General features: G+C 39.6%; 1 protein-coding gene across 1 annotated transcript in view; it reads right to left on the reverse strand.

Annotated features, from left to right (window-relative positions):
* Positions 1 to 949: 949 nt before the first annotated feature.
* The window catches only part of runx1t1 (RUNX1 partner transcriptional co-repressor 1), a 55,442-nt gene continuing 40,133 nt past the window's right edge, over positions 950 to 16,258 (reverse strand). Inside the window, 8 exon segments of the mRNA XM_055157293.1 lie at positions 950 to 1,296; positions 2,243 to 2,475; positions 5,454 to 5,516; positions 6,015 to 6,210; positions 7,112 to 7,200; positions 8,060 to 8,322; positions 11,975 to 12,017; positions 12,020 to 12,155. Coding sequence (XP_055013268.1) covers positions 976 to 1,296; positions 2,243 to 2,475; positions 5,454 to 5,516; positions 6,015 to 6,210; positions 7,112 to 7,200; positions 8,060 to 8,322; positions 11,975 to 12,017; positions 12,020 to 12,155 — 1,344 coding nt within the window. The 3' untranslated portion in view covers positions 950 to 975.

Below are 16,258 nucleotides of genomic sequence, written 5' to 3' on the forward strand. Positions count from 1 at the left end.
TGCATTGTCACAACTGCCCAACATATAGGCTACAATAAATAACCATTGGTGACACCACAAGACATAATCTGAAACACTGACAGAAAAGTGAGTTAGATGAGACTGGGCTGAAGTTTGTATGTTCACTGTTTGTGAGTTTGGTCCAGTCCCACCGGCTGCTGTCTCTGTGACCCCACAGTCTAAGGAGCTCAGTGGTGGGACAATGACTTCACTTCCTGTTTCCTTCTGAGTTCCTGGTCCTTCAGAGGTGCACTGGTCTGCACTGGTTTGTCTCCTGTCCAAAAATCCTTCCTTTGACATCATTCAGGGAGAGCATTTGTATTTCCCAGCCCACTGACCTGGATATTATTACAAGTGAGAGGGAAATAACAGCTGGCTCAGGCTGCAATCTGCTGCACATCTGCCTCACTATAACAGTCTGTGGGCCGCAGAGCCAGACCAGCCTCTATCCAGGCACCCCTCCTTTAGGTGTACTCGCATTTTACTAAAGTGGATGTTGGTATACAGCTAAGCAATAAGTCCATTGGTTTGCTTCGTGAGGTTGGCTCTTCCCATGTCCAGCAGGTAGAATTATAGTCTTAGGAATGGCAAATAGAAATTGCTTAAAACAGGGGTAGATCCAATATACATACATGTTGGCTGTCTGTGTTTAAACTCTTTATATTTACAGAAGAAAGAAGGATAAACTACAATGACATTAATGTTAACAACGACGAGTACAACAGACAACAAGAGCAAGTGTAACAATAAAAGAGTGACAATAATTCATTCATTTAAAACAAAGAATATCTTTCTGTTTCTTTAGAGTCAATGGCAAGTCAATATGACCTGAATATGGACATTATCCTACTTTTAGTAGCCTACTAGATAGGCTCCGTCTGTTAGCCGCATTAGCGTAGCATCCCTGCAGAGCTTTATAGACAGTCATGCTGTGTGTGGTGGTGTTGCCATGGGCCTTTCTGCTCTGTTAGCCTGTTAGCGCGGTGTGGTGTCCAGGGCAGAGGAGGATGGAGTGCTGGGGGTGGTGGAGCGTGGGGTGGGTGCTGGAGGGGTGGTGGCTGGGCTGCCTGTCCCACTGCTGGGGGTGCAGGCGGAGGAGCTGATGGGTGCAGGGGTGTCAGCGCCCGGGACCCCTGCCTGCTGCTGCTGCTGCTGTGCTTGCTGCTGCTGCAGGGTCTGTCCACACACATGATGGTGCTTCTCCCAGTCTTTGTGCTGACAGAACGAGCCACAGTACCGCGCAGTGTTACAACCACTGCACGTCTCACTGGCCTTGCGCCCGCAGTTCCAGCAGCTCTGAAAGAAAACAATAGACCATGTGAAAAAGTGCATCAAACACAGAGACTCACAGCACAGTTAGAAGTGGGTTCTGTTGATGCTACACCTCCACATAAAAGAGCACAGATCTCACTCTGATGACTCCTTTGTGTCTCATTAAGAGCAGTGGGACAATGCAGGACAGCTATCTGTCCACAGGGATGAGTGGTTTTAAAGTTTACTTCTGAAACATTTCCCCCTGGGTGCATCCCTTTTAAAGCCTCAACATGTCAGAGGCACAAGCCATAACTCCTTCACACTTCACTGATTAAACGTCAAGGTCTATGTCAGAGATTATCAAATGAAATGGCTCTGCTTTATCTCCTCACAGCTGAATACACAGCACTTTGCCAAACGTGTAAACTACTCTGTCGGAAGAACAGAGGAGGTGTGAGCCACTGATGCTTGATTGAGCTAGCTTTGCGCTTTATTTGCTCTATTAAAGCTTGATGTTTTCATCTCTGAATGGTATGCACAGCTTCGTAAGAATACATTTGACAGTAAACAAACTGTGCTACAGTTCTGGGGCATGTTTGAATTAGAGTCAGTTTTATCCACATTTCTGTTCTCTTTTAGGTTGGTTCTAGTTATAACTACTGTGGCAAAGGTATCCTTCTGTTTTTGTCCTTGTAGTACTTGGAATGCCAACTTTTTTCTTCTGTGGTACTTTGTGTGAAAGTCTGTGATTCGCTATATTAGAACACAGATTATTGTAGTATTGGCATTTCAACTGGCAGACAAAGCTATGCAATAACTGAAAACTTTTCAAGAAGAATAACATAAAAATATTTGAGTATCCTGTAGTGCTGTCACGATACTAAAATGCAAACTAAATTCTGCTACAAAGAAACAAATTTGATACCAGTTTTATTTAATTGTCCTACTCTGATAACAGACTTTGAGGAGCATTGTAGAGAACTTGTACCTCACTGGAGTCCTCCTGCTGGTTGATGATGGACAGTGCGTCTTCAGCAGCTTGTCTCTTGGCCTCTGCGACCGTGCGCTCCATCTTGGCTCTCTCACTGCTGATCATCTCGTGGGCTTTACGCTCTGCCTCTGACACAGCCTTCTGCAGCTCCGACATGGCCTGTCTCTTCACCTCATTCACCGCTTCCTCTGGAAACATGGATGACACAGAAGAGGTCAGTCCACCCGCACCTGCAATTTAAAGTTCACCATCAACCTGCTGTATGAGAATTACGAACAGAGTGACATTGTTTGAAATGCTTTAAACAGGTAAACATATTTCTAAATTAAAGACAGAGGCAAGAGCATCAACCACTCTGCTATGTACCTTGTAACCCCTAGAAACTATGAAATATCTACAACTATTCTGTACAGAGTAACACCTGTCCCTGTCTTGTCCTTCTCTTGAGAATGTCCCACTTTGTTATTGATGCTAAATAGATCATAAAAGTGAATTTTAAATAGAAAACATGCTAGTATATATTTTTTCTCCCATAGAAATCCAGACTTTTTGGGGGTACTGGCATTCAAGTTTGTAATGTTATCACCACTGTTCCAAATCTCTGTGTGTTACAATGTCCCACCTTATTCAGCAACTTGTTTCTCTTTTTCTACAGTCTGAGGTGGTCATCCTTATTGTGGATCCTAATCTAATTCTGATCATGAAATTTAGGTGCACTATGTAACTTTTTGGTTAGGAGTCCGTCACTGCTTGTATGGATATGGATATTGCTCTGCTTGGAATGTTCCACCGTATGACATTAAACAGCTCTACCGTACATTTATTAACTTACAGGTGGTTGTGTAGCTCAAAAATACCTAGAAATACAGGTATTTTTACAGACAATGAGGGGGGTTCACTCTCCACAGATCTGAGCTGTAACTAGGCCTGGGAAACATTCCAGACAAAGCAATAGCATCTCCATGGAGAAAAGCATTTGACGTCCTTCCACCAGAAGATGTTACACACCTTTAAGTCCTCCTCACTAGAACAAGAATGATCAAAAATAAACTTGTTTTTTCTCTTTCAACTTAAAAATATCCCCGAGACAACAGCACAAGCCAATTAATTCCAGGTAATGACTCAGAAAATGTGCTTTTAAGCAGGAGCAGCGTGTTATTTTATACTTGTTTAGTGGAATAAATAACCTTGCTGCGCGGGTGTTAAGCACTGGAATTCTATCTGAACGTCAAAGCGAAAGGAAAGCTTTTTTTGTTTGCTCCCATCAAGCTGGTAACTTGACTAATTGTGTATGCAAATCAGGCAATTTATATTTAAATTATGCATTTCCATTGTGATCCCAGAGGCCCACGCGGCGAGGGGAAGTGGAAAACCGGTAGGACACTGTGCAAGGTGCTTGAATATTTATCACCAACTGTAAACATTTTGCCCATTTCAAACAGATGTATTCACCACCGCGCTTCATTGTGTTAAAAAAAATCCTATTTTACAATCCTCACGGGCTGCACTTAAATCACTCTCACCACAGACAGGACTGGTGTAGCTTCAGTGATAAAGAATGAAAAAAAAAAAACTGAGGGAAAGTACAGCTTAAAGCCAGACAAATTACTTTCATTTAACTTAATTGTGTGTTTAGTATGATGCATGTTTAAGCAGATCAAGTAAATTTAATCCATTGTGAAAAGGCAGAGCTAGAATGGATTTTTAGGTTGATGGTTGATGCACTGTGTTGCCAAACAAGTATGTTTAACCTCCATAATATTACAAGTACCAATGTCCTTATTACTCTTTGTACAGGTATTATAGTAGCACTGTGTATTAAGCTGACTATTGAAATATTTGAGTCAATATTAGTAACAAAAGCAGCAGCCATTGTAGTATAATGGATATTTTAATATAGGCTACAAATATCAGAAGTGGTGGTGGGACAAAATAAATGACTAATGCTATTATTTATTGTAAAAAAAATAATATAGCTCAAAGCAAACGCTACATTTTGATGTGAGACAGACTAATTGTATTTAAGTTAGTTTGTCAAATCCTTAAGTAGATTTTCCCATAACATTCTTTCCGATGTGAGGGAACTACATTTCTAACAGCAGTGGTTTTGTCTTTAACCTACTGTACTGCCTGAAGTCATGGAAATTGCCCAGCGTCTTGTGATATATGCCTGGTGCATGGGATTGTGATTACACACCAAATGCCTTAGATGGAAGATCGATCAAAGTGGGCGAGAGGAGAGAGCAGGAGAGTGGGTAAGTCCCGGTGGTGACGCTCAATTCAATTTAAATGCATATTACTTGTTCGGAGTATCTCTCACATCATGCTTGGTCAAGCAGGGGACAATTTCTTTTCTCTGAGGGGTTTAAAAGCAGATATACTGTATCACTGATGGGAATACAAAGTGGATTCTTCAAGCACTGAATAAGCCCTGATCCAAATTACTTTGAATTACTAAATGTCAAACTATATGTGTTTCCTTTTATTATTTAGATGATGCAGCCTCCTCCTGGCATTTTATAAAAACAACTTAATCAATCTTAATAAAGCATGAACAAACACTTAATTCATTATGAGCAAATATTTTATTAAGAATGATTCAGGCTTAGTAACTACTTAGTTTATACCCTAACCCTAAACCTTCAATAAGTAGTTGGGAAGTCTAAGTTATTCTAAATAAACTATTTGTTCTTTGTTTTTTATTCCCTTTTGTAAAAAAATAAAAATATGTGTAACAGCAGCAGTAATAGTACTACCAATTGTAGTAGTAGTATCTGAGTAGTTTATTATCTGATGTAACTCAACTTTCTGCTTACGATGTCTTTTTCTTTTATTAGGTCTTGGTTGAGTAGAAGAGCGTCTGCAGTAAAGGCATTAACCACAGCGCCAAGAGCAAGAAGATCTGTTTCTGGCTACTGTACTTTGAACTTTGTGAAGACTGCACCAGCTGTTAAACCCATGCACTTTCACTGGTGCAGTAAAAACGTGTTACAATCTGACATCATATTTGAATCCAAAGAGTGGTAAAACTTTGTAGATCGTAAACAATATTCTTTCAGAAGCCTGTGTCATTATTTGAAGTGTCAGATGGGGGTTTAAGTCTTTCATCTTCTTCCAAAGCTTAAGAAGCATTTTATTTTTACACCAAATTTGACAAATGACAAATACAGTATAGTGACAGATAACAAAGCAGAGGAATTATGCTTACCAGCTTTTTTCCAGATTTCTTCAGGGACATAACCACCAGACACAGGCCGATGCAAAAGGATTTCTAAGAGAGATAATTAAAATTAAAATTAGAAAATTGTAATAAATAATCATGTACTTTTAATCATAGTAAAGAACAAGTTAAGTCTTAATTAAAACATGATAAAGATCTGGTTTCCAATAGTTGAATTAATCTTGTAAGGCCTATAGTCCCTTCTCCACTTTAAAGGTGCATTGCGCAACTTTTCTAGTGGAGAGTCTGTCATCTGCTTGCTTCCATGGAGATGTTATTACTTTGCCTAGAATGTTCCATGGTATGACATTAAACGCATCTGACTAGCATTTATTCATTATGAGTATTTCTATTGCTTAAAAATACAATAATTCTCTCTGTGAAAAGGGTTGCCTCTCCACAGATCTGACCAATAAACTAGCCTACAGTTGTCTCTTTTAAGATAGGTTTAATCTCTACCATAGAAGACAAGCAGGTAGCAGACCCTCCACTAGAAAAGTTACGCAATGTACCTTTAATTAAAAGTTCAGCTTGTCCACCGTCTCAAACCTGTTGTGGTGCTGTCTTGTGAGGCTGGACTCTGCTGCCTGGACTGTCCACTCGGGGCACCCTTCTTGAGCTCCTCTGCGTCACTGTAGCGTCTGATCCAGTAGTTGAGCTCCTCGCGGTCGGCCTCCTGACACCTGCGCAGGACGGTCAGCGAACGCCTCGTCTTCTCCACCATGTCCATGATGCAGTTGAGCAGCTGTTGGCGACACAGGGGGTCAGAGCTGAGATCACACATCGACACTGCAGGTTTGCTCAAGTTCTGGATTGGGGTAAAGGGAGGAGACAGGGTGCTAACTCAAATATTACAACGGTAAACTTTAAAGGTCCTGTATTACGCAAAACTGACTCTTGTGAGCTTTTAGTCATGTTAGAATGTTGTTATCTCCTCAAAAACATACCTGGAGTTGTGTTTTGATGTTTGAGTAATCCTTTGTTATTAGTCTGTCTACATTAGTCTGTCTACCAAACCTGAAAATGCCCTGTTCCACCTTGTGAAATCATGAAGCTGTAGTTACCAACTACCTTTTACCTTTAGTCCAGTAGAGATTGGCAATTCTAGAGCACTTCCTATATTACCACATGACATCACAAGATTGAACAGAGTGTTTCCAATTTGAGAGAAGAACTCAGCCACATATTTAACACAGCAGGGTTTGCGTTAAACATGTGTGAATGAAACAAAACACAATTCTTAGTATATTTGTGATGAGGAAACAAAATTATTAGATAGATCAGAAAATGGTGTAATATGGGCCCTTTAACCAGTGATCTGCGATGTCACTGAAATATTTATATCAACAGACATTAATAACAGTACATTTTACAATGCTATGCTTTGTAAATCAAAATACAAAATATAAATGTTTTAATTATTAATTGCTTTGTTCTTGTTTGAGGTTCATTACCAGTAAAACATGCATCCAACAATAACTAAGTCTACTACTACATTCCACTATTGAACAAATGTAACATACAGTGTGAGACTAAACCCATGCAAAACTCTCTGAATGTATTGCAATATAAACAATAAAATAATGTTATAAATATAATGATGTTGTAGTGTAGTAAAGTAATAAAAATGTTATTACTTTTCTTACATGGTCAAGGTGCTTCCACTCCTCTGCCCACTCTCGGTCCGTCAGCCTGTGGTCGATCACTTCCTCCTGTCTGGAGCCTGAATGCATTCCTGCACACATTTACAGAACACATCATGTACTGTCATTCTTCTGTTTCTGCATCTTTCTTTGGATCTATCTATTTTTCCTCAAGCTTCATTCTGTTAAATAAACTGCTATATCCTCCTGAAGGATCATGGTCCATTTAGGCAGCTTTAGACGCTGTAGCCTATATAATATTCTGGGCCTGATTGAATCCAAATGTGCAGAGCATTTTTACAGCATATGGGTTAGCCTTTCAGAGTGCTAATATTATGCTTGGTGAAAATTTGTATCAAATATTTTTTTATTTCCAATACTCACCTTTTACATATTAAATGTGAGAACAAATAAGATGAAATCAGGCTATGAATGTAAATGTGATCACTGTATAAGGATGTCAAGATAATTACTGTATCGACTTATTGTTCAATACACAAACTGGAACATTATATTTTGGTGCTCAATATTTATAGTGCCCATATTTTTCTTGCAAGAGTGGGGAATTTTATTTATATGGTAAGATTTGAGCTGTAGAGGGATGAAAAAGTAGCTACCAGGACTAATAACTTGTCTAATAATGTTATTTATTTGTTGTAGCTCGTGCTTTTTGTAATATTAATGATGCTGTATTTTAAAAAATAGTTTACTGGGATTATCCTGCTTTATTTTTTATGGTGGCTATAGCAAAATGTAGTTTAAATTCTATAGCGCTTCTTTACAATCAAAGGTGCTTCACACAGTTCAAACAGACAAAGCACAAATGAAAAAATAAAAAACAAAAAAACAAAAATAAGAAACCCAGATAAAAATGAGACGCAGTTATTTGAAGGCAGTTTTGAACTGGTGAGTTTTCAGCATTATTGAGACCGCTTGAATAGTTTAGCTCACCGATAGGCCGAGCTCTCTCACGGATCTCCCTGTGGTTGGAAGCTGGGTGTCGGTACGTGTCCCGGTAGTGGTGGGCGATAGCCATGTCATCCAGTCTGTAGTGCTGTGGTGGGAGGGGCCCGGGGTGGGGAAGCCCATTGGGCTGGTACGACAAGCCATTGGAGGGGCTGAAGCGCTGGGCGGGGCTGATGGTGCACGGCCGCTTGCTGGGGTGAACATCTGGGTGAAGAGTGCTGTCCCTCTCAAAACCATTCTCTTTAGTTCTGTTGAGAAGGACAAAACACAAAATGTTTATGCGAATAACTCATTGAAATGTTCTTATTTTCTTATTTATATATTTTCTTATTTAGGAAAAACAAGCATGGTAACTGACTGTAAAATCAAGAAGATGGCTTGCAGCTAGCAGCCGAAACATGTCAACAAGGTAAATACACTTTACTGCATTGTCTTTAAAAAGAACCTAAGAAGTTAAAGTATATAAGAAGACAAAATGAACATCTTTTGCTTAGATTGTAAAAATGATCTGAAATGGCATTATTATTAGTGAATTACTTCGCAATCCTTTTAAGGTGTAGCCTGACTTGTGAATCCCTATATACAGTATGTATTATGTATCAAAGTAAAGCTGAGACACTGTACCATTACAATTTCTCTACCAAGAATATAAGGATATAAGAATATAATACTGTACAAGGATATTAATTACAATGAATGGCAGTAGTATCATGTACAAGACTTTACCTGTCCTCCAAAAAAATAAGTCATAAATAAATTTGACAACACACTCTTTGCTTTGAGCAGCTCTGGTTGTTTTCATCCTTGCATGTTCCTGCACAGCCCCTCACACCTCTCTCTCTCACAGGCTGTTCCTGGGATCAGGTGGATTTTTGTGTCTGCTACTGAAGATGAATGTCTCCAGGTGTGTCTGCGTGTGCGTCTTTGTGTGCATCTACATGTGTGTCGTTGTGTGTGTTCCCCGCTCCGTCAGTTCACACTTAAATCTCATGCCTTCCCCCACTGTCTGCAGCACACCCGGCCCTCCTCTGTCTCCTCGTCCTCCAGTCTTTCTCTGAACAGATTGAACTTCTTAATGAGCTGGTTTTATGGGCTCCTAACGCTCCTCCACAGCTCTCCATATGCTCCATCCCTCTCTCTTCTCTTCTTTCTCTGCCTCCTTCTGCTCATCCATTTTTCCTCAGCATCCTGCGACAACAATGTGTCTATAGACATGGCCTTTACAATAATTGGATAAGACATATGCATAAATAAGGTCATATGAATAAATGTATACAGTTATACAGACATGCATGCATTTTGGCAATCACTTTAGGGGTCACCACTTTCCATACCATTTTTCATATTGTTTACTATTGTATATTTAATCTGCATATTGAAGTCTGCATGTCTGTCTACATGCATGTATTTATGTATTCATTCGTCATTTCATTCATTCATTCACACTTGAGCAGAAAGCCAAACACCTTCTATAAACAAATTTTTAAGACGTGGCCACTGATTTACATTTTTACCACATACATGCAGGCTAAAAAGCTTTGTATGGTTTTCATAACTTCTAAGAAATGACTGGACACATGAAGTATCATATGGAGGTAAAAAATTGCCTTTTGAACACAATGCAAACCTCAACGCAATCTTGGCTGTCCGCAGCTGGAGTCATGTTGACCAATATTGATGCTGTACACAATCTGTGAGTAGACACCTGCTACCCTTTACTAGCATGACTAACATGTCCTCTTCCACTAGACCCATAAATCTCATCTTTGCTATTAGACTCTTGCCTTTAAGCGCTCACTCAAACAGTGTGGTCAGAATCACATTTGACCTCTTTGACTTTTACACCATGATATCAAACATTACATCATTATATCCTCCTGTAACTCTTCACTCATAAACACAATCTGTCTTCTAGTTCAGCCTCTAGTTTTTTGCTTTGTTTTGTTTTATCACTTTCCATGCAGAGAACAGTTTAGTAACCAGAAAGTACAATTACAACAAAATGGGACATAAAAAAACAGGGAAAAAAAGAAAAATGACAAAAACTTCACTAACATATCTGGATATATATCTACAATGTTGAAATTGCAATGGTGAAACAAAACATTTAAATTCTGAGATTCTTGTAGAAATTTACCTCTTGCCTGTATTGTCTTCCACAAGCCACAAAGCTCATTTTTATTTCACAGTTATCTACATCCCAGACGCTCACTCATATCTTAGTTTCCCTCTTGTGCCTACTTGAAAACACATTGCTTAGGTATTAATCAGTAGCCAATCGACAGTAGACTCTTGCATGTAATTACAGATTCCCATTCCGATTCCGATATTCCAACGCACAGCCTCCAATAAGTGGGACTGTTGAGCCGAGCTAAGCAGAAAGCCAGAGGTGCTTAGCCAGCCATATTGGTGCTGGAGACTCATCTATATGTGTTATCAGCCCATCTCCCGAGACACCCCTGCCTGCACCGCCAATGAGCTGGGTTTCTTCTATCTGTCTACACACGTGCACAGTAGTTGAAATACAGATGCGCGCTTACTTTTTCTTCCTGTCTATAGATTTGCGGCCCTTTCCCCTCAGCTCGCTCCCCCATGCACAGGGCGGCTCACAAATATGCAGGCCGTACAGAAAAAGTCACAGTTGGGGGAGAGGAGAGGTGAAAATTATTAATATGGTGTTCGGCATTTTTGTCCCTCAGCAAATATAAAAAGTACATTTTCCTATCCCGCTGCTTATATTAAAAAATGAGATCGCCCAGGGGAATCACTCTTTATTTCAACGGGCCACATAATGCTTGCAGTACAACAATACAGTGCAAATACACAAACAAAGCACAAAAACATCTGGCTTATAAGTTGCTTAAAACTTTCAAATGAACGATATCAGCATGTATCAGCGCATTTGTAGTTTTCCGTATTAAAAATCATAAATAACTCCATATGCGGGGTGTCAACAGGCTTAAAAATATGATGTAAGCTTTTGGTTGCGTTGCAGCTCGAGAGTAGAAATATTACCTCATGGAGAAGCGGGTACAGACTTCAACTTTCAAAACCTATTCTGCTGCTATGGAGAATATTATTGCAAGTTTAACATAACATATTTCACCATATTTTTTATTCTGCAATAGTCCACACAAGTAGGACATTTATTGACCCAAACATGACAACTATCCATGGTCTGATTGTAAGACATAAACACATTTTACACACTTGTGTCCTAGGCCATAATAGGGTTAAACTAAGAATTCTCTCTCCATGTACTCCATAAACCAACTCCTAATGCAAAACAGCATAAGTGATAAAAAAGAAACCAGGGTGCTACCATTGGTCCATTAAAATGTATGGCCAAATAGAAAGTATAAACTTTGAACAAGATAAATAACCAGAATGGGTAATGTATTTTTCAATCCTAAATCAAAACAAAGAAAGCAACAGTGAAAGCCTGTATGCTCAAAGGTGTTAAAACACCCAGCAGGGGCTTGAATGATTATAGTAATATGACTCAGGCACAGTTCCCACATACTGCAGTTCAATAGACCTAGCTAACCTACAACTCTACGCAAGTAGGTGTTTTAGTTTCAGAGTAGTTTCAGTGTAGTTAGCCCCTCCCTTCAGGCAGATATAAGGCACTGTCCACCAGCAATCTCATCAGACCTAACGTAGCAGCTTGGATAAAATGTAGTAGATAAAAAATCTTTTGTCCAACTACCAATTTTTTCTTTTCTTCTTTCCCATAGAATGGGAAATATTTGCAAAAATTTTTCCAGTAGTTAAACGTATAAGTTATAAGTTGAGAAAGCTAAAAGCTTCTCTTTGTTTAACTGTATGTATACATTTATATCCACATAGTGCTCACACAGTGTGATTCTTGCGGTTGATGCAAGTGATCCCTGTGCTCACCTGTCAGGTGTCCTCCTCTTGCCGTTCTCGTTGACGTCCAGCGGAGCTCCGAGGAGTCGACAGGAGACGTGGTGCTGGTGTCCAACAGCAGCTGCTCGTGCTGGGCCAGGTACTGGGCGGGGTTCTGCTTGGCCAGGCGTGCACAGTGGAGCAGCTCCCTCTGCAGCAATGGCAGGTTGGCCTGAGGAGCACAGCACTTCATTAACAACAAACAAAATGCAACATATTTAAGATCTGACTATGGCCATGTTATTGTCTCAAAAGAATTAACCCTTAGGATGAGGCCGAGGGGTAGCTTTCTTCATACTGATTAATCTTGATATTAACTTTGACATTATAAAACAAAACAATTGATTTCTTGAGCATAAAGAACTCCCCGATGCACATGCTTTGAACTGGCTTTTGACGTCTCTACTCTCCGACCACTGCCAACTAGACATGACTGAATCTTGATTTTTAAAATTTCTGTTAATTGCCCAGCCCTGTTACAAGGTCTTCAACTTTGAAACCTTTCTCTGGCACACTGTTGAAGGGTGGAGCTTCTAATTATGATCAAAAACATTTGAAAGCTCAAGATTCACAACACAGTTTGAAAACCTACAATGCACAACAGATCAAAAACACACAACCTCATTTTGTCCTTCCTCTAATTCTCACACAGTTACTCACACTTCAGAGTGTGACCCAGGCTACATCAGCACCCAAACAGCCTCTCGCTCCACCACATTGCTATCTTTCTTACTTATTTTTCCACATGTAACGAGGGGCCTGCTTTCTTGTGTAGCCTTAGCAGGTCATGCAGGTATGGCAGCATCCACATCAAAGACATCTGATGGGGCACATTTTCAAGCAACAAGATGAAAGTGTTGCGTCAGTTCGGATCAGAAAGAAAAAAAGTGCCAGCTATTTTGGCATCACAAGAGCCTCCCAAGAGTCCATCTTCAAACTTTACTAATCTTTGTTTTGTCCTCAATAACGTAACGTTTCCAAGTCTTGCTTTATAGTAATTTCCCTGTCCAAATTGCTTCTGTGTTTTGTCCTACATTAGCGGTTCAAATTGGCTCCATTCTTTGACCATTTTGTGTTGTCGTTGCCAACAGTGAACGCGCAACACGGCTACGCACTTGTGTCATAATCATACAGTGTGCTAATTAGCCATAGTAAAGGAAATGCCAAGTGCCGGCCTTTGCTTTACCTGCCAGAGTTAATGGCGCGTTAACGGTTTATGATCATAATTACCCTCAGCGAAAAAGGAACATCAAATAGATTGCTTTGACCCGTGTGAACTCATCTTTTCCTTAATTAGAGGTCACCCTAATTGTTGGAGATATGGGATGCATTAACAAAAAAAAGGTTCTAGAAATACAGAAGAAGAGGAGGTCATTTTTCATAAGATAAACTGTGCCAATTTGCCCCTGTCCGCTTACAGTATCCAACATCTGTAGCGAAGAAAGGAAAAAATGCAAACAGTGCTTAGAAGCTGCAAGTGCTCAAATGAACTCCTGCATGATATTGTGAAAAAACCTGATTTGTCAGTTTGTCAAAGAGCACCCAAACAAAATTCAGGCCAATCTATGAGAATATGCTGAAGTAAATTTCAGTTCAGTTTTGGTGTGATCATGTTAGACCTGTCACAATAACACATTTGAAGCACAATATATTGCTACAGAGAAATATTGTGATAAACAATGACAATGAAAAAACCTGACACAAAGCAAAATAATGCCAGTAAACCAATTTTTACATAGACAGCATCATTAAAAAGCCTACTGGACAGTTTTATTGATTTAGAAGAAAAGAAAACTTTCCCTACCAAATATGAAAGCTGTTTGAATTTTTGGAATTGCACTGTATGATTACAGATTTGTTCCTACTTTAGTCCACAACAACAAGCATACAGTGTTCATGCTTACACATTCACCACATCATAATCAAGACTAGAACAGACCAAATAGTCCACGTCATAATTAAAGGGCCCATATTATGCTATTTTCTGAGCTATGTTATAATGTTTTCCTCATCAAAAACAAGGTTTGGGTTCTCCACTGTGTTTTTAAACTCCATACACCTTCACAAGAATCATGCGGATAATTACAGCCCTGTAATTACCAATGTGCTTAACTAAACAAAGGGTAAAAGGTAGCTGTTAACTTGAAAACTACTGCTTCTTGACATCACAAAGTTAAACAGAGCATTTTAGGCTTTGGGGATATAGACAGACTAATAAAAAAAGGATAACTCAAGCATGTGAATGAAACAAAACACAAGTCCAGGCATGCTAACATGACTTACAGCTCAGAAGAATCATTTTTGTATAATATAGGACCTTTAAATAAGACTCAGAACAGTACCAAACATGAAACACATCCATGTATGCACTAGCTTTACTAAGTATTTTACTAATACCATTATATTTTACATAACCAACATACCAAGATACACAAAATTGTCTAGAAATTAACAATCTAAAAACACTGATTCCAGTTCAGCCCCACCACATTTCTATATTAACCCCCTTCATTTGAAAACGCTGTAATCTCAAGAGGCGTCGTCCAGTATCACGTCACTGGCGCTGTGTGGTTTATGATTGCCTGTTTTCCAGTAAAGAGTCCCGTCCAATTATTGGTTTTGAATTGAGAGCGAGGGAAAGTGGTGTGCTACATTAGTGCAATGAAAAAAACTCTATGGCCACATGTGCATTGTCGCAGCTGCTCTCCGCTGCACCTACATCCAATTGTGCACCCACCACCATCTCCTCCCTATCTCCGACCATATGGTAGCTGGCATTAAAAGGCCCCACAGTGGGAAGACACTAAAATTAGACTGGGGAGTGAGAGAGAGAGAGGGAAAAGAGTTGCATCTTTGATTCTCTCGTCATCCCAGTGATACAGCGACCATCTGGCAAAGAGTGGAGAGGCAACCACAGCACAGACGATGGATGGCTAGAGCGAGAACAGTAGATAAACACAGACAGGAAGAAGGAATGAGTAGGTGAAGTGTGCAAGGACTTAGGAAAGGAGACAGAGAGGACACTGGTGCTGTTTGCAGTCAGTAATAATGGTTCTAGTGGGACCAATTTGAGCTGCCCACATCCAGCCAAGACCTGAGCACAAAGTAGAGGCTTGTGAAAGTCATGCATCTCGAAATACACACACACGACAGAGCAGGCTGATCTGAGCCGAGCAGACGGTTGTTTTGGTAAATAAAATCTGCCTCGCACCTGTCACTCTCGCACAAACAAAGAGGCACACTTCAAATGTGTGCTCAACTACAAATGATGATGCTTCAGAGGTATTACTACTCCAAGAAAATGTTCACCATTGTATGTCAACACAGGAAGCATGGTGACTCAAGTGTATTGCTCAAGGACACATTGGCAGCATCCACTGATTAACCAAGGATTGAACTGCTTTTTCTGGGTAATCTGCTCTACCTCCCTACTGCTGCCAGCACACATACAGTAGACTTAATGCACTGTATGTCTCTACTGCAAGTCACCAACACCATCAAAAACTTTACTGTACCAATATATGGAGATAATATATAGACTGATATTATTCATAAGGTGAAATTATTTTATTCTACACCTTGATAAAAAAATCCATATATTGAAACATTACCACCATTAAAATAAAGAATACATTCATAATAAAATTATACATTAAATATAGATTGTTTAATTTTGCTCATTATAGTAATATGTTCACCTCAGAGCGTAGTTTTGCCACTTGTTCATTTGCTACCAAGGCATCTGGAATGTCTTTCAACACTTTATCAACTTTATTGCATAGCCTAAGTAGAAGCAGCTTTGCCAATCCTCATTTTGACTCCTGCTCTGAAGGAAAACGCAGTGCAGTCAAATACATATATCTAAAAGCAGTGCATTTCTCTTTTGCATCAGTTATCCAGGTCCTGTGTGTATGTTCGTGTGTTTAATTTGTAGGAACACAGAACAAACAACTCCAAAAACAAGTGAAAACATGATATAATGATGTAATACAAACATAACAGTATCTTAGCATCTTGTGCAACTGCCGAAACAGTGATGCAAGAACGCATCAGACTACACACATTCATATGAGGCAGGATAAAAACACAAACTCATCCAGAGTCAATGGCTAAGAAGTACCTAAGAGAAAGTATTAAAAAGCCTGTATTATACTATTTTCTCATCTGTGTTACAATGTTGTTTCCTCATCAAAAACATACCTGGAGTTGTGTATAGTTTCATTCACACATCTTATTGAACGGTACTATAGGATGCTCCACTGTTTTTAAACTTCA

This window comes from Boleophthalmus pectinirostris, unplaced genomic scaffold, assembly GCF_026225935.1.
Source record: "Boleophthalmus pectinirostris isolate CB_2022bp ecotype Guang Dong unplaced genomic scaffold, ASM2622593v1 HiC_scaffold_21, whole genome shotgun sequence".
NCBI lineage: Eukaryota > Metazoa > Chordata > Actinopteri > Gobiiformes > Gobiidae > Boleophthalmus > Boleophthalmus pectinirostris.